General features: G+C 51.9%; 8 protein-coding genes across 8 annotated transcripts; 4 read left to right on the top strand and 4 right to left on the bottom strand.

The window, feature by feature from the left end:
- Positions 1-316: 316 nt before the first annotated feature.
- SEPMUDRAFT_126550 (uncharacterized protein) lies at positions 317-3,531 on the top strand. Its single transcript, XM_016902084.1, has 3 exons — positions 317-1,386; positions 1,446-3,224; positions 3,299-3,531. The coding sequence occupies exons 1-3, from the start codon at positions 902-904 to the stop codon at positions 3,306-3,308; spliced, it is 2,274 nt and encodes a 757-aa protein (XP_016760399.1). The 5' UTR covers positions 317-901; the 3' UTR covers positions 3,309-3,531.
- Positions 3,532-3,901: 370 nt separating this feature from the next.
- SEPMUDRAFT_149979 (amino acid permease family protein) lies at positions 3,902-5,930 on the bottom strand. Its single transcript, XM_016905889.1, has one exon. The coding sequence runs from the start codon at positions 5,616-5,618 to the stop codon at positions 3,921-3,923; it is 1,698 nt and encodes a 565-aa protein (XP_016760398.1). The 5' UTR covers positions 5,619-5,930; the 3' UTR covers positions 3,902-3,920.
- Positions 5,931-6,367: 437 nt separating this feature from the next.
- SEPMUDRAFT_149978 (uncharacterized protein) lies at positions 6,368-7,802 on the bottom strand. The gene has a single exon (XM_016905888.1). The coding sequence runs from the start codon at positions 7,768-7,770 to the stop codon at positions 7,147-7,149; it is 624 nt and encodes a 207-aa protein (XP_016760397.1). The 5' UTR covers positions 7,771-7,802; the 3' UTR covers positions 6,368-7,146.
- Positions 7,803-8,222: 420 nt separating this feature from the next.
- Positions 8,223-10,144, bottom strand: SEPMUDRAFT_46181 (Creatinase/aminopeptidase; the record flags this gene model as incomplete). The annotated part of the gene is made up of 2 exons (XM_016908987.1): positions 8,223-10,015; positions 10,069-10,144. The coding sequence occupies 2 exons, from the start codon at positions 10,142-10,144 to the stop codon at positions 8,223-8,225; spliced, it is 1,869 nt and encodes a 622-aa protein (XP_016760396.1).
- Positions 10,145-10,505: 361 nt separating this feature from the next.
- SEPMUDRAFT_149976 (arginine biosynthesis bifunctional protein argJ) lies at positions 10,506-12,358 on the top strand. The gene has a single exon (XM_016905887.1). It carries the CDS (start codon positions 10,660-10,662, stop codon positions 12,226-12,228), a length of 1,569 nt encoding a protein of 522 aa, XP_016760395.1. The 5' UTR covers positions 10,506-10,659; the 3' UTR covers positions 12,229-12,358.
- A 330-nt stretch (positions 12,359-12,688) lies between these two features.
- On the bottom strand, positions 12,689-13,358 carry SEPMUDRAFT_149975 (uncharacterized protein). The gene has a single exon (XM_016905886.1). It carries the CDS (start codon positions 13,317-13,319, stop codon positions 13,086-13,088), a length of 234 nt encoding a protein of 77 aa, XP_016760394.1. The 5' UTR covers positions 13,320-13,358; the 3' UTR covers positions 12,689-13,085.
- A 248-nt stretch (positions 13,359-13,606) lies between these two features.
- SEPMUDRAFT_149974 (uncharacterized protein) lies at positions 13,607-16,967 on the top strand. Its single transcript, XM_016905885.1, has one exon. The coding sequence runs from the start codon at positions 13,701-13,703 to the stop codon at positions 15,816-15,818; it is 2,118 nt and encodes a 705-aa protein (XP_016760393.1). The 5' UTR covers positions 13,607-13,700; the 3' UTR covers positions 15,819-16,967.
- On the top strand, positions 16,346-17,101 carry SEPMUDRAFT_142424 (uncharacterized protein; the record flags this gene model as incomplete). Its single annotated transcript, XM_016902999.1, has 1 exon — positions 16,346-17,101. The coding sequence occupies one exon, from the start codon at positions 16,346-16,348 to the stop codon at positions 17,099-17,101; it is 756 nt and encodes a 251-aa protein (XP_016760392.1).
- Positions 17,102-17,141: the final 40 nt, after the last annotated feature.

Raw genomic sequence — 17,141 nt, 5'->3', positions numbered from 1 at the left:
CACCAGTTGTCACCAGTTGTCCGTTTGCTGCCGTGCTTCCTCGCAATGTCCAATGTGCTCGCCTCCTCGAGTGGTCTCGCCCGCGGAAGCTATCCACCACCCCCTGCTCTTTTCACGGCCACGACGAGGATTGCAATCGATAAAGATCGAGGAGAGTAGTGGGAATCTCCATTACAAGCCACAAATACCCCGGTCGCGGGCAGCTCCAGCTCGCTTACTCCCGCCCTCCCGCCAAACACGCGCTATAGTAGGTTTTCGGCTTCTGACGTCTCTGGGAACCGGCGAGAGAGTATTCTTGACCATCCCCTCCAAAACACACAAATCACGACCGACTGTCCACCAATACACGCCTTGAGCGAATACGCCACACGAGCCGATATCACAAGCGGACTACCTGCGCCGACCAGGAGGCTGTGCAACCAGCGGACTCGAGGCCCGGAACAAGCTGCAGGCCTGCAGAAGACGAGGGCACCTGCGCTTACCCTCACTGTTTGGAACGGGAAGAGAAAGGAGAAGAAGGACTCTCGGTCGAACACGCTAGACACTCGCTCCAACTGTTTGACCCAGGCCTTCATTCGACCTTTGTGCGTCCAACAATGCGAAAAGTGTAGGACTGCGCTGGTCGTTTCCTCGCCAGGCAGGCCAAATAAGACATCCGCCTATATACAAGACAATTCTCCGCGTCTCGCACCCTGTAGACTCTACTTCTTCCGCTCTCTTCTGCTGCCTGCACCTACGGCACACTCACAGGCCTCATTCACCGACACCGACTCAACCACATCTTCTACCACGCTCGAGCCATTGGAGAGAGAGGGAGAGATAAGAGAGAGAGAAAGAAAGAAAGAGACAGGGAGAGAAAAGAGTCACGAGAAAAAGAAGAAACAGATCATCACGGGCCACCATGCAGCAGTCTGTGGGATCGCGCAAACGCCAAGCGCCAGGCACCTCGCCGTTGGCACAGCAGCAGTCCATGACCCCACAGAACTCCTACTACCAGCAGCCCGTGCCCGAGAACACTGCCGACTTCAACAATGCCAACTTTGACTTCTCCACCAGCTTTGCCGACTCCTCTTTCGCTCCTCCAGCACTCGACGAGAACAATCAGTTTGCGGCAACCTTCGACAGCGCCCAGCCACAGACACTGACCGCGTCTGCGCCGTCCACCGATCTGGTAAGGCGCGCGAAGAATCAGCTGGCGACGGCAGGCGGTGGAAATCAGATCAGCGGCGCCCATCAAGAGGGCTGGAATGGCACTGGGTACAACAACATGACGGGCAATGGCCAAGAGGAGAGCGAGACGGAGCTGGAGGCCAAAGTTGCTTTAGCTAAAAGGGAAGCTTCGGGAAAGAGAAAGCAGATACCGCCGTTTGTGATGAAGCTGAGCAGGTGAGTCTCGCACCATCTTTCCTACACTGCGATCAAGCACACGCTAACATGTGATAAAGCTTTCTAAACAAGGAGGACAACGCCGATAAGATCAAGTGGTCTGAGGACGGCAGATCATTCATAGTACTCGACGAGGACGAATTCGCTCGAACCCTCATTCCCGAACTGTTCAAGCACAACAATTACGCTTCTTTCGTGCGCCAGCTCAACATGTACGGTTTTCACAAGAGAGTCGACATCGCAGATGGTTCGCTACGTCAGTCCGAATCAGCACGCAAGGGTCAGAAGCCGCCCAGCATGTACTCGCATCCATATTTTCGTCGCAACCGCCCCGACTTGCTGTGGCTCATTCAAAAGCCCACAGGCAAGTCTAATGCCAAGCGGAAACGCGATGGCACACTCAAAGGCGACGGCGACAGTGATGATGAGCGGCAATACTCGCCAGGACCTGATGGAAGGCCTTTGGGTGAGCTAGGCAACCTGGGCGCTAACGGCCTCGCACAGATGCCTCGAACAGAGATGGCGGCCGTTCGAACAGAGCTCAAGAAGCTTCAGCAGCAGCAAAGCATGATCTCACGAATGATTAGCCAGCTGAAGGAGCAAAACGAGCACTTTTACCGGCAAGCTACAGCGTTCCAGCAGCTGCATGACCGGCATGAAAACTCCATCAATGCGATCCTGACCTTTCTCGCCACCTTCTACAACAGGAGTCTTGAAGGTTCTGGTGGGCAGAATGCGGTCAACATGTTTGGCAACCAGACACAGAATGGGCAGCAACAACAGCAAGGTAGTGTTGTTGAGGAGTTCACCGATGGAATGACTGATGCGAACAACCAGCAGCTGCAGCGCTATAATAAGCGACCGCAATTACTCCTGGGGGCTCCGAATGTGCTGAATAATGATGCTGCAACACCCAGCTCTGCCAGACCGTCTGCTAGCCCACCAGAAAGCAATTCACCTCAGAAGCGCGACAGTGTAAGCACCCTGCAGGCCGAAAGCGCGATCCCTGGTCGAGGAGTATCGACGGCCAGTCCAATCGTCAAGGACGATGCCGACACACCAAACTATCTTCACTCAGTGCCTGACAATAACCAGGTCATGAGTTACATCAATAATGCCAATGCTACGAGTGCTTCCAGCGAAAATACGCCTGCATTCGATATCTCTGCCCTGGGCGACTACTCAAACGCCGCTGGTGGCCTCACGCCGCAGCAGAGAAGCAACATGCTCGCCATGATTAACCAGCACGGTGGCGGGGCACCAAATGAGAACAACGCACTCATCTCGCCCAATGCACCCAACATGCAACATCATATGGATCACATCAAACAGAACAGGGAGCAGATCGAAGCCTTGACTGCCATGCAAGCATCGAACAACGAATCCATCCAGAACATTCAGGATCGCATCGGACAGTTCTCACCTGGCGCCACCTTCAGCGGAGACGACACCAATAACAACATACCCGACTATATTATGGATGAATTGCTGCAGGGTGCAGTCAATGATAGTGATTTCAACGATTTCGATAACAACTTTGACTTTCAAGCTGCTGCAGAACAGACCAATCCGGACTGGAACGATGACTATTTCGGCGAAGTAGGAGATACTGGAGCTGACATGTTCAAAGCTGCTGCTGGCGCTGTCAAAGAAGCCGAGATTCGCAAAACGGTCGACAACACAGGTCAAAATCATCTTACGCCGCAGGGAGTGGGCACGGTGGAGAGTGTGCAAAGTAGCGAAGCTCCTAGCCCTGCGGCACCCGAGGGTAATGGGAAAGGAGCGGATACGGAGGGTGAAGAGGTGTCTGAACAGCAGAAGACATCAAATAAGCGCAGGCGGGTAGCATGAATCTTGATTCCACAGAGTAGGACTTTTGGTGGCTGACTTGTTCAATTCTTTTTTCAAACAGGGAAGAATGAAAGTAATGATGATGACGAATTACATGATACAAGAGAATTGGCCTACTCCTTGTTTGAGTGAGCCTGTATCGTCTTTCTCTTGATACCTGGTACCTACCTACCTACCTAAGGTACCTACCTATCGCAACTTCAATCCCTCACCCCCGCTGCTTCCGTCCTACATCCTACATAGGTACCTACCTTATCTAGGTACTTTTTACGATGAAATGAACTTTTTAATTATTATTCTTTTTTTCTTTTTTTCTTTCTTCTTCTTCTTCTTCTTCTTCTTCCACACCTACGCCGGAAGTGCTTTCTCGCTCCTGCTGTGTTGCGTTGCATTGCGTTGAATCGAATCGAATCGAATTGGGGAGTTGATGATGATTATAATGGAAGAGGAGGAGGAGGAGGAGGAGGAGCAGATTTTCTTTTGAAGGCGGAATTCGCGGTTATTGGAAGTGGTCGTTTTTTCTTTTTCCTTTCTTTTCTTAATTGGGGTACCTGTACCTGTATGGAGAGGAGGGGGGAGGAGGTGGAGGATGATGACGATGAAGAGTTGTTGGGTTGGGGAGATTGGTTACCTTTGGCGTAAAAAGATAGTAAGTAGATTGGAATGAATTTATTGATGGAATTTCAACTAGTCTTGGAAGTCGTAATGACTACAGCATCGGACAAGTCCTCCTCCCCTTCTAGCCGTCTCGCCATTTCAATCCGCATGGCTGCATCGTCCGTCATCAGATAGGTCTTTCGTCCAGCTATGAACCAAAAGCCGAGAGCGATAACCAACATGATGCCAAACACTGCAATAGCATAATTCATATCCGCCGCGGGAGGATTTGGTTCGGAGGGGAAGAAGAAGAAGACAGTGGTGATGCTGCAGTATATCACTGACACCCAATTGATGAACGGTCCCCATTTGCCCAGATGAAATGTGCCTCCCGGTGGAAGCTTTTCACGGCCTGCTAAGAGGAGCGCGAGGATGGGCATGCCGTAGGAAATTGTTAGAGCGATGGTGGCGACGCTCAGAATGGCTTCGAGCACGGTACTGGCGAATAAGTAGAGGATGCCGATCAAGCCGACTAGAAGACCTTGGAGCCAGAGGGATCTCGCTGGGACTTTCCAGTAGTGGTCCACGTGAGAGAAGTATGCACTAAAGGGAATTCCGGCGTCTCGGGCGAAGCCATATGTTAATCTGCTGCCTGTGGTGGCGATACTGACGCCTTGCCCGAGACCGTTGACGACGAAGAGCACGAGGAGGACACATCCACCTTGTAGTCCGACGGTTTGTTGGATGAGGTCGGTAAAGGGAAGGCCGGTCGGTCCATCGATCACGGTAGCCAGATCTTGAATGCTGAAGAGGCAGACCACCATAAAGACCCATCCCGTAGCAGCTCCGATTAAGACGGCGAGCCAAATCACCTTGGGCGCGTTCTTGCGTGGTTGCGGAATCTCCTCGACCAGATGAATCACGGCGTCGAACGCAGTCAAGCCGTATGCACCTTGCAACAGTCCCGTAAACCACACCACACCATCCCCCCAACCCGTCTCATTCAACCACTGTCCAAACACAAACGAAGCCTCTTGAAATTGCATCCCGTCTCTCGTGCCCACGGAAATCAACAACGCCAACGAAATAATCACGAACAAAGCCAAAAACCACGCTCCCACAATATCGTTAAAAATCGGCAATATCTCATCTCTCCGACACGAAATAATATTCACCACGGTAAACAACCCTGTAATGCCCAAATACAACACAAATTGTACCCACCCTTTTCCCGCTCCGGTCCATTCTGCGCTAAACATGACTTTAATCCCCAACATAAATTCTGTCATAAACGCCACTTGACTCGCCGTCAACGTCCACCATCCAAATGTATTAATCCACGCACACATATAACTCGCAAACCTTCCCCCTCCTCTTCCCCCACCTCCCCCACTACCATCCCCACTCTCCAACAACCGATGCACATAATAAGCCTGTCCCAACGCCGTCGGCATCGCACTACACATTTCCCCCAACGACAACGCAATACACACATTGCAGAGAAAAACTAATACGAACCCCCACAGAATCGAAATTGGTCCGCCGTTGCTTAGACCTGAGGAGAGGCCTACGGCGAGAGTTCCCCAGGTTCCGAGGACGGAGAAGGAGAGGGCTAGCATGGATTTGAGATCGAATTTTCGCGTGAGGAGGGGTGTGATGATGCCGGTTTCGAGGGCTGGGGAGGAGGAAGTGGGTTGGAGGGAGGTGGTGGAGGTGGAGGGTTTTGTTGTTGGCGCTGTGGGCTTGGAGGGGGTCGGGGTGGGGGTGTTTGCTTCGATGTCCATGGTGGTGGTGGTGGTCCAGAGGACGAAATGGAGTGATGTGGTAAATTCCTTCTTTTTCTTCTTCTTCTTCTTCTTTTGTTCCGGTTTCTTGTCGAGTCGTTGGGCGATATTTCAGTATACGTATCTATATCCTCCCTTCTTCTTCCTCTTCCTCTTCCTCTTCCTCTTCCTCTTCCTTTTCTTCTTCTCCTCCCTCCTTCACCCTACAACAAGGCGCAAGGGTAAAAAAAGGCAAGACGAAGCAGCGTAGAAAAAAGTGCAAGACAGTCAAGTCAGGTATATCCCGTCCCTATACCGACCCCTCAGACACACAAAAAAAATCAAGTCAGGTATACATATACAATATCCAACAATATCAAAGCGGAGGATGAGATGAGCCGACAACGACGAGATGTAGTAAAAACTACATGTAGGTACCTACTTATCACCCTGTACAATGTACCCCATTACCATACCTGACCTGACCTTAGCTACATGAATGAGTGTACCTTAGTGTGATAGGTAATGTGCATAGAGATAAGGGTGACGAAGCCCGGAGTCTTGGAAAGTTTACCATGTGTGAGACGGGTCGGGTCCGGCTGCTAAAAAGGGGAAAGCTCTATCTCCAGCCTTGTAGAAATCCTCTACATGGCAAATGTGGGGAGTTTTTTTATCTTTTGGCGCGTGGGTGGTAGGAGGAGGAGGAGGTAAAGACACGGGATTGTGATTCTCGACTGCTCGCTTCAGCGTTTTATTTTGATCAGGAAAGGCTTGCGAATAACAGGTCATTCTGCTGCCGCGTACCTATTGTGGTATTGGCGATGGCGACATTGAACGGCACATTGTTGTTTACCTAGGTACAAAAGTAACACTACCTCCTCCGTACCTTACCCATTGTAGCTTCTCCGCATACAGGTATCCGAGTGGTAGCATGTGTACTGCTCCCATAAAGGACAAGGAAGGACAGTGTATTCACCCTGAGAAGTACCTACCACTGCTTCAGGGAGCACACATGGACTCGTTTGCTCGGTCCAGCGCAACTTCTCCATAAGGAGCTGCGAATAATCAGTCCTCCAGCATTTAAATCGCTACGAGGACAGCGCAACTGACGCTTTGTGCATTTCACTTTTTCTGGCCCAATGTCCTCTTTGCAATGTTCGATCGGATCTTGACTCGCTGGTATTTGGAGGCTTCCCGGCTCGTCAATTGGTCGGAAAAGGAGTCCTCCCAGCTCAGGTCGACCGTATTGCCTGAGCAGGCGACAAAATGCCAGGATCGGTATAAAGATCAAGGCCGCCTCCGAGGATGTAGGTGTCGGAATGTACCTTCAATGCTGCCGCGAGCTTCGTGACCACATTCGGCTTGTGGCTAGGACGTGTCCTCAATTGCAATGTTCGTAGTGTTGTCTTGAACATTTTCATGTCCTCATCTCTCAGCTGCACATATGACCATGATCGTCCTGCGGCTCTCTGCTCTCCTGCAACCATGATCTGATGTCTCCATCGTCCTGGCTCTGATAGAATGCCCATCTCTTACAATAGTCCATCTCTCACAGCTTACTGCCCACAGCCCTCGGAGTCACGAACAACGCCTCCCCGGTAGCACAAACCACAAGCTCCCCCTCTTCATCTCCATCCCCACGAGAACGATCACTACCACTCCACTGCTTCAACTCCGCGCTCAACCACTCCTTCCTCCCCTCCTTCCTAACCCTCTTCACCACAACCGCAATAGCACCAGGCGTGCTCACAGGTCTCTTATACTGCACATTCAAATACGCCGTAAAACTCCCCAGCCCTCCTTCTTCTTCCCCAAAATTTCCACCCTCCCGCTCCCGTTCCAAATTCACAGTCTGCAACATTCCCATACTCTCATCAATCAACGTCGCCGTGATACCTCCATGGATAATTCCCGAATGGCCATTCATGCCATTTCCAACAAAATACAATGCCGTAACTTCTTCCACTCCCACGTGGTCAGAATTGCGATAGAAAAGAATGCAGCTACGGAGAGTTCGAGAGGTTTTGAGGATTTCGGCGAAGAGGCTGTCTTCGGTGGACGCTTTGGGTGTTCGAGATTGGGGGATTGCGGTGAGAATGTTTGGTTGGGAGAGGAGACGGGCTGTCCATGGGATGCGGAGGAAGGGAGAGGTGGTGTCGACGTCGTGGGTCATGATCTATATAGATGTGTGGGTGTAGAGAGGTGGAGGCTGATGATGATGATGATGCTGCTGCTGCAAGGTGAGGCGCCAAGTAGTTTCTGTGAGCCTAAATGATGATCATAAGAGGGTCGTAGAAGATACTAAACCCTTGCAGGAAACAGAATGGCTTATACTAAGTCGCTTGTGTAGCTGCATCGTAGGAGTATGAGAAGAAAGCATACCTTGTGGGAAAGTCGGAGCAGATGAAAGCAAGGTTCCAGTTCAGCCTCGGCATCTATCTGGTGGTGGTCCTAGGGTCTTGGCTATCGGAGAACGGTAGGTAATAAGTTACATGTATCTATTGGGCGACTGTCTTCTCGAGCATACATTATTGACCAGTACAGCCTCGACAGTATCGTGCACCCCACCGGTGGCCACTCGTCTGGTCAGAAATCCCTCTCCGATACATGAAGGCCAAGCTTGGCTTACTGCTCATATGGCTGGCACTCCCTCTCTAGCCACTTGAGCGTCCGTTCATCGTTTTTGAAGAACGGGCTCGTCTTCTCCCACACTTCCTTGTGGTAGGCGTTGATGTAATCGAGCTCAATCTTCGTCAGCATCGAGATATCCGTCAGTCTGCGACAATGCGGAACCATTGTGACATGCTCGAAGCCAAAGTACGCCTTGTCGCCAAAGTTGTACTTCGTCTTGACTTCTTTCACCATGATTACATTCTCTATCCTGACGCCGAAGCTTTCATCCTCGTAATATCCAGGTTCGTCGGAAATGACATTGCCCACGGACAGCGGCACTTCGGAGTACTGTGGGCGCGTGCCAATGCCAATCGGTCCCTCGTGCACATTCAGAAAGCTGCCGACGCCGTGCCCAGTCCCATGTCGGTACTCTAACCCGTTCTGCCACAGGTACTGACGTGCTAGCGTGTCCAATGCAAGCCCGGATGTGCCCTTGGGAAAGACGGCGAGCTCGAGGCCAATGTTGCCCTTCAGAACTAGCGTATATGCCTCAATCTCCTTTGCGTCTGGCGTGCCGAAGTGTAATGTTCGTGTTGTGTCTGTAGTACCGTCGTAGTACTGCGCACCAGAGTCGCAGAGATAGACCTGATTGGGATCAATGACCGAGCAGCTGCCAGGCTCCGGCTTGTAGTGGATAACGGCAGCGTTGGGACCCGTGGAGGAGATGGTATCAAAAGACAGGCCTGCAAACTTGTCATGCTTGCTGCGAATTGCTTCTAGCTTATCTGCGCCTGCGACCTCGTCGACCTCCACCTTTTCGACTACAAGCTGATGTTCGAGCCAGGCAAAGTATTCGATGAGAGCCGCACCATCACGAATATGGCATTGACGCATGCCCTCGAGCTCGACCGTGTTTTTAATGGCTTTGGCATCACCTATCGGTGACCGAACCTCATCCACATTCTCTTCGCCCCCAAGGGAGCGCTGTAGAGCCCACGATGCTTGCGTAGATATGAGATACTTCTTCTTCTTCTTCGCCATCGCATCTGCTTTGCCTTCGCCATCTGTCGTTGGCGTCTCTGCTGCAAGCGTGGCAATATCAGAAAAGATATCGTCGTATGGTCGGATATGGATGCCAGCAAGATGGGCCTTTGCGTTGTCCGGTAGCTTTGTCTCGTCCACGTACAACGTCGTTGTTGTCGGTGTGACGACGGCGTACGAGAAGAAAACTGGATTGTAGGGAATGTCGCTTCCGCGAAGGTTGAAAAGCCAGGCAATCTCGTCGAGCATGCTGACCACGAAACCAGCAGCCTTTTTCTTGTCGAGCTCTTTTCGAAGCTCCTCGATCTTTTCCTGGAACTTCTTGCCGGCATACTGCATCTCCAGCACGCGCACTGGCTCATTGGGTCGTGCGGGCTTGTCCTTAGCCCAGACCTTGTCGACCAGATTCTCTGCGATGGCGACCAATCCCTTGCCGCCCTTTTTCTTGATCTTCTCGGCCAGCTTGCGAGCCTCGGGAGCTGTAATGGTGGTAGGATCCACGCCCACCGTCTTTCCACCCTCTGCCTGCTCTAGCGTCCACTCCTGCCAGGTTGGAACGTCCTGCAATCCTTGCTTGAGGAGGGTCCAGTTCGAGTCGAGTTGATGGCTCGCTTGGTTGAAATAGCGTCCATCGGTCGCCAGCGCCGCCCGATCCTGGGCGACGATAGCTGTTCCCGCCGAGCCAGAGAAGCCCGAGATGAACTCCCGCCGTGCATCGGTGGGGGCTATGTATTCGGACGAGTGTGCGTCCTGGGAGGGTACGACTACGCAAGAGTCAGTCAGCCATCACTGCATATCACACACGAACAGGCCATACTGTAGAGGTCTACCTTGTGCTGGCTCATCAAGTGACGGAGCGCCTGCAAGCGATCCGTGGTATTGACCGTCTCCATCTCCACGGGCTTGCACAGGCGCGCGGTGGTGGACAAGGAACGAAGAGTAGCCGCGACGTGTGCGTGTGCGTGTGCAGGAGAGAAGCAGCGAGCGAGCTTCGTCAACATTACCTGTGTAGCGAGTGGCATGTGATGGTCAGTCAGCCTCTCTATATGTACTTCACCTCACTACCACTAGAAGGTACCTCACATGTGATATGCTGTACCGTACCGTCCCAATACGGCAGTACCTACTAGCCGTGTGCCTTAATAAGCTCGTTCGGGAAAGACCGTCTCCCCCGGCGGAGAGTTCTCGGGTGCCTGGGGCACATCACTCGCTTAGTTTTCTATCACTTTTCACCCTGGGCTTCACTTTTCGCCGGCCATTCACTCTCACAATCACATCAACATCACCAACATCCATCGCACTTCCATCTGTGATTCACTGTGCACAAGACGTGCTCGTCCCTGGTGTGCAAGTGTCGCGGTCACTGTGGGAAGCAAAAGACTCCCCGAGTGGTCCACGGTATTGAGACATGGCGCCCAAAGGCACAGCAGCAAAAAGGCTGCTTGCCGCAGCGGTACAAGTGCGCACTTACTCTGCGCCTGCAGACCGGTCCATTCCTGCTGCCAAGCAGAAGTACGTTCCAACCTCGGGAACGTATCCCAAGGGATTCCTGGCTGGGAGTGCGTTCGCGGGAGTGAAAGCCAGCAATACCAAGTACGACGATCTCGCGCTGGTGGTATCAGAAGAACCATGTCCAGCCACCGCAGTCTTCACACAAAATATCTTCAAGGCAGCTCCCGTGCAAGTCTCGCAGAAAATTTTAAGCGCTCGGCGCTCTCAGCTCTCTCAAGGATTTCGAGGCGTAGTGGTGAATTCGGGCTGTGCCAATGCCGTGACTGGCGTCAGAGGTCGCGAGGATGCCGAACACATGGCTCGAGTGACCGATTCTGCGTTCGGTAGCACAGGAGACTCAAATGTGCCATCGACACTGGTGATGAGCACGGGGGTCATTGGCCAGAAGCTACCTATCGAAAAGATCACAAATGCCATTCCGACGCTCAAATCAAACATCGGCAGCACACACGAGCATTGGCTGAATGCTGCGAACGCCATCTGCACAACTGACACATTCCCCAAGCTTCTCTCCCGACAGTTCACCCTCCCGTCCCACCCAGACACAACCTACTCGATTGCGGGCATGACCAAAGGCGCTGGCATGATCCATCCAAACATGGCCACCCTCCTGGCTATCGTCTGCACCGACGCCAAGATCGATGGGGAATCCATGAATCGACTCCTCAAAGCGACAGTCTCCCAATCCTTCAACAGCATTTCCATTGATGGCGATACCAGCACAAATGACACCCTCGCCTTCTTCGCCAACGGCGCTGCCGCCCCAGTTGGCTCATCACCTATCCAATACTCTTCACCAAAGCGTGCCCCTGCCAGCGAAGGCGGCCGACGCCTTTCCGCAGAACCACAACCCGTCGACATGATCGCCTTGGAAAAGGTCCTCTCCTCATTCCTCAAAGATCTGGCCAAACTCGTCGTACGCGACGGTGAAGGCGCCACCAAATTCGTGACCATCCGCGTTCGATCTGACGTATCACTCAATACAGCCAAACGCGCCGCCATCAGCATCGCCCGCTCAGCACTGGTGAAAACTGCCCTGTACGGCAAAGACGCCAATTGGGGTCGAATCCTCTGCGCTATAGGGTATGCACCCGGAATCATGTCCACCAAGGAAGTGAACACTCGTGACTTGATGTCGGGTATGATGGGTCGAATGAAAACGAAAACTCCCTATGACAAAATACCTCAAGTCACACCTGCATGCACTTCGGTCTCATTCATTCCCACTGATGGGACGAAGGAGCTGCAATTATTGGTGAGGGGCGAGCCACAAGACGTGGACGAGTTTCGTGCAAAGGAGATTTTGGAAATGGAAGATTTGGAGATTTTGGTACGATTGGAAGATCGGGATGGCGACGTCGCTACTGAGCTCAACAAGCCCCAGAGGAAAGTTCACGAGGCCGTATTCTGGACTTGTGATTTCAGTCATGAGTATGTCACTATCAACGGGGACTATCGCACATAAGTGAACATGAACACAAGTCCTGTATGTCCTCCGAAAAAAAAAGACGTGTGTCGGAAAGACTTATTCCTCGCGAAATGTCGACTACTTGTATAAATAGCATGTAAATGGTGGAGAAATTACCTATATTCCTCTCGCTTGGGACTTTCCTTTTTTTCTTCTTTTTCTTTTCGAGAAATAACTTTGGGCGTTTTCCAGCAGTGAACAGGTCGTGCCAATGCCTCGGGGCTTTTGTCTTCTCCCCTTCGGAAGCTCCACCTCAAACCACTTTTCGTCGTAAAACCTACCTTATTCAAGTATCAATCACTAGGTAATCACCAAGACGAGGCCCTTGTCGTGCTCGACACGAGTGAGCATCTTCCATCTTCATCATCATATGACTTGAAGAAAAAACCTTCAATTTCGAGATTTGGGGAGAGTAGATAGGTGGTAATTGATCGTGGTGGCACTTTAGGGCTAAGAGGTTGAGTTGTTTTTCTTTTATAAAAAAAAAAGAAAAAAGGACGACATTCAATTGTATTCCGAAATCTGTTTGTATAATTCTGTCGATCTTCAATAAGCAAAGTCGGTCCTTCACTTTTGGGAGTAAAATGTCTCTGCTAGTTTCCAGTTTTGTTACAAGAATTGCCATAGCGTAGTTTGATTGGCGAACTTTCTACCTAATCGTATCGTATTGGATCGTCCCTCAAGTCAGGCAAAGGCCCCTCCCCTCCGACTCGACAGTGTAAGTGAGTGAGTGCCGAATTAGAGGCCATTTCAGTCCAGCAGTAAGTGTTCGTTGACTTCGTTGACTTCCCGTGTCCCCCTCCCTTCACTTCTTGTGCAAGATAAGGTAGGCAGGTAAGGTAAGTGTATAGAGACTAGGCCCCGCCTTCGCGCTTGGCATATTCCTCCTCCATCCTCTCTTCGTATAATTTCTCAGCTGCCTCTTCAGCGCTGCCCGGGGTGGATTTGGATGACCCGATTTGAGGCTTCTCGGGCTCGGCCTGTGGCGCAGGCACCAGATTGCCTCCAGCGCTGCCTCCGACTGCGGTCTCGGAGTTGGATGGTGCCTCGCCTTTGACTCCTGTGGTTTGATGTGGTAGAGCGGACATGGTGGCTGTTTCAATTTGGCGGCCGTGTGGTGATTGTAGTTGTTTAGGTCAGTAGTGAGGAGAACGTACACGAAGGGCATGAAGGGGGGTTCATATATTCTTGGCATGTACATACGTCAGAGTGGACGGCGGACGGCGGACGGCGGACGGCGTTCTGTGTTGGCGACTGGAGGCGCAGTCGTGGCCGATCCACGCCACGGCCTTCTTGGGCTCTTCGCCCGTCTCACTCGCTCGCGGTACCTCCTATAGTGTCCATTCACGTGGACTCCCGTCCCCCTTCGCAATGGCGTGGACCTGTACAGGATATCGATAGCAAAGACCAAGTCTCCCTCAGGACAGGGTAGTCTCGTCGCGGAGATTAGGTTCAAATCGGCGGCGCACATGGCAATCACAGACGACGAAGCTCTGCTCTCCAGCTCGAGCAGCAACGGCTACACCACCCACAATGACCGATACCAAGACTCGCCGTCTGACAGCGAGGACGACGATAATGATACCATCGGACCGGATCCGCCAGTGCGGCGAGGCTCGCCCACCAACGATTTCGATGCCTCGCCCGCCCGCGCCCGAAACACATTGCAGAACACATTAGGGGACCGTCTGCCCAAGCCAGTGAAGAACACCTGGGCAGCGGTGGTGACGTGGGTGAAAGGACCTGATCCGCCACGCATATATCAGATACGGCCAGTCTTCCCAAAGGTGCAGCGCGCCCCTTTGGCCTTGCTGGATCGGGTTGCGCCCAGCAGGATACGGAGGTTCTGGCTACTAGTGCTTGCCATTGCTTCGTGGCTGCTCGTGCTCTCGTCCATTCTGTATCAATCCTCATTTGCTGCACAGATTCCGGGACATGGAACGCCGATACGTCTCGGTTGTGCGGCGAGGTACTGGGGCGATGGTAATATTTGTGGTCTCAATGGGAACATGTGCAGACCATTCTCGAACGCCAGTCTGGCTTTTCGATGTCCAGCAGACTGTCACAAGCAAATCACTCTTGGACATGCTGTTGGTGACCAAAAGGTGGAGTTCAAGCCACTGGTCATTGGTGGTCCCAAGGAAGAGCAGACTGGGTTTGAGGATGAGATTGTGGAGAACGCCATATATCGCGGCGACAGCTTCATTTGTGCCTCTGCTGTTCACGCGGGGTTTACACGAGACATTGAAGGTGGCTGCGGCGTGCTGACCCTTACTGGCGAGCAGTCTAAGTTTCCCAGTGGCATACGCAACAGTATACAGAGCGCTGGCTTCGACAGCTACTTCCCTCAGACCTTTGGGTTCCTCTCCGGCACGAAGACGCAATGCAAAGATATGCGGTGGTCTGCTCTGGCTCCTACCTTGATCTTCACCATCCTTGTATCGCTTTTCACGACTGATCCGGCAGTCCATTTCTGGACCATTTTCGTGGCCCTGTTCTTCCATGTTGCCCTCGTTTCAGACCCCCCAGCCAATACTACTTATTATGGACTCATTAGTATTGCGATTGGACGTTTTCTCCCCGCATGCTTTTGCGCCTACGTCACGTATCGATTCACGAGCAAGAGGAGCTTGACGGGACTAACAGCACAAATTGAGAAGACAGTTCTCTGGCTCGGACCAGCCTGGGTGGGAAGTCTCAACAATTATACGTTCGACAGGATTCCCATCCAGCGACTGACACCCCACGATCTCAAAGCACAGCCTGGTGCAGTGCCCGCTCTCATCATTATTGTGCTGTCCATCTTCTTCATCGCTTTAGGGCAAGCTTGGGCTTTCCGTGTTGAAGGACGAATGCCACGATATCTAGCCATCTATGCGTCATTTGTTGTGGCCTTACTGATATTCCTCGCCATACCTGGTCTCAACTTGAGAATTCATCATTACATTCTCGCACTTTTGCTTCTACCAGGGACGAGCTTTCAGAATCGACCCAGTTTGATCTATCAAGGTCTTTTACTCGGGCTCTTCATCAACGGCGTTGCTCGCTGGGGATTCGCGTCCATCGTTGAGCTGCCGACCGATCTGCTCAGGGGCACCGCGCAAGGTAGCTTGTTACCTGCCGTCAGTGTCCTCGCTCTTGGAGCACGAAACATCACTTTCAGTCTTGGAACACTGCCGGTCTTTGATAAAAAGCTCGACGTTACATATGATGGCATTTCCGTACTTGTAAATGATGTTGAGCGTTTTCGTGGTTATCCGGATGACCTATCCTATTGGGAAGGCGATGGACTCGAAGATACTGGAAACTACACTTGGACTTGGAATCGACATCGACCCGGACGTGGTGAGCCTGGCAGTGGAATGGCAATCACGCTCGCCAATCCCGGCTTCGGCGAAGACGAGGATTGGAAACAAGATGTGAAAAGGAAGAGAGGTGTTGACATATTCGAAGATGTGTTGCCAGAGTACTTTCGATTTGCGTACATGTCCGGAAGCAGAACGGCTGACTATACCAATGCTGGCAAGTGGGATGAGCAGGGGGAGTGGATACCTATGAAACCAGGAACCAGTGAGCCCCGGAAGTGAAATTTTCTATGCACAGCGTGATCTTGAGTGAAATTTGTACAGAATTTACGTATAGAGAGTGAAATCATGGCCGTAGTCTGGCCGCAAGGCGATGAGCATCTCGCTGGATGGCCTATCTGACACGTCAAAGAACAGTCTCTGTACGATCCGGGCAATTCGGCCAACGGGGTGGTATTTGAGCAGGCCATCGAGGTGATAAGCATGTTACGAAGTTCACTAGACTGCCGATCTAGTACAGCTGTCCTCCAGTGAAGGATGTATCACTGTGCATTCACTGTATGCAGCATCTGGAATCTCATTGCGTACTTACCTTACTAAGCAAGTCACCTCGCTGAATCTTTGCCGGAAGCGGGGTATATATGCGAGCTTCTCCTCGGGCACATAGCTAACCAACTTCTCTTACCTTTATCCTCTTTCTCACAGGCCAGTCTGTTATTCACAAGAATCACCGGCGATACGTATTCTGTATTAGAAGTGGACAGACAGTTCTCGATCGCCCTCCGCAGCTCGACCCCAACCACATCAGAATGTCCACGGAAACCATCACCACTGAGCAAGCTCGAGCCCAATCCCTGCGAGAAGCAGAAAACAAAGCCATCGAGCTGTTCGACCTCATCAGCAAAGACTTGATTCGACCCGGTATTACGGAGAAGCAACTCAGCGATGAAATCCACCAACTAGGAGAAACCACATGCCACGTCCGAACCCACTGGCACAAACGTCTCGTCCGGAGTGGCCCCAACACTCTCTCACCCTTTCACGACAATCCTCCCACGCGCACCATCCAACCAGGCGACATCCTCGTCATCGATCTTGGCCCCGTGTTCGAGGAGTGGGAAGCAGATTTTGGTCGAACATATGTCCTACCAGAAGAAAATTCTTCCTCTTCTAATACAACAACGACAACAACAGTAATCGACGCCACGAAGCAAAAACTCCAACTCCGCGATGCGTTAGAACCCATGTGGTGGAAAATCAAACGCCTCTATGATCGGAATCCGAGTATGACGGGAGGGGAACTGTACAATCTTGCTTTGCAGACTGCGGCCGAGGATGGATGGGATTGGGGCGCGACGCAGATTGCGGGACATATTGTGGGAGATTTCCCTCATGAGAGGATTCCGAGGGATAAGGTGACGAATTATATTACGGAGGGAAATCAACAGAGGATGGATGAGGTGGATTCAAAGGGCAATCGGAGACATTGGATTTTGGAGGTGCATTTGAGGCCGAAGGGGGCGGAGTTTGCGGGGTTCTTTGAGCAGTTGTTGACGGTGGATTAATGCATGTATGTCCCTCCATTGGTTCGAAGTGCGTGGTGAG

The sequence above is a fragment of the Sphaerulina musiva genome (genome assembly GCF_000320565.1).
Source record: "Sphaerulina musiva SO2202 unplaced genomic scaffold SEPMUscaffold_6, whole genome shotgun sequence".
NCBI classification, from domain to species: domain Eukaryota; kingdom Fungi; phylum Ascomycota; class Dothideomycetes; order Mycosphaerellales; family Mycosphaerellaceae; genus Sphaerulina; species Sphaerulina musiva.
Note: the sequence above shows the minus strand (reverse complement) of the source record. Positions and strands in the feature narration are given on the sequence as shown.

Bases quoted from the DNA above. Each gene is read 5' to 3' on its own strand.
- SEPMUDRAFT_149979 (XM_016905889.1), bottom strand. From the start codon at position 5,618: ATGGACATCGAAGCAAACACCCCCACCCCGACCCCCTCCAAGCCCACA.
- SEPMUDRAFT_149978 (XM_016905888.1), bottom strand. From the start codon at position 7,770: ATGACCCACGACGTCGACACCACCTCTCCCTTCCTCCGCATCCCATGG.
- SEPMUDRAFT_149976 (XM_016905887.1), top strand. From the start codon at position 10,660: ATGGCGCCCAAAGGCACAGCAGCAAAAAGGCTGCTTGCCGCAGCGGTA.
- SEPMUDRAFT_149974 (XM_016905885.1), top strand. From the start codon at position 13,701: ATGGCAATCACAGACGACGAAGCTCTGCTCTCCAGCTCGAGCAGCAAC.
- SEPMUDRAFT_126550 (XM_016902084.1), top strand. From the start codon at position 902: ATGCAGCAGTCTGTGGGATCGCGCAAACGCCAAGCGCCAGGCACCTCG. The intron at 1,387-1,445 runs GTGAGTCTCGCA...CATGTGATAAAG, and splicing joins TTTGTGATGAAGCTGAGCAG to CTTTCTAAACAAGGAGGACA.
- SEPMUDRAFT_149975 (XM_016905886.1), bottom strand. From the start codon at position 13,319: ATGTCCGCTCTACCACATCAAACCACAGGAGTCAAAGGCGAGGCACCA.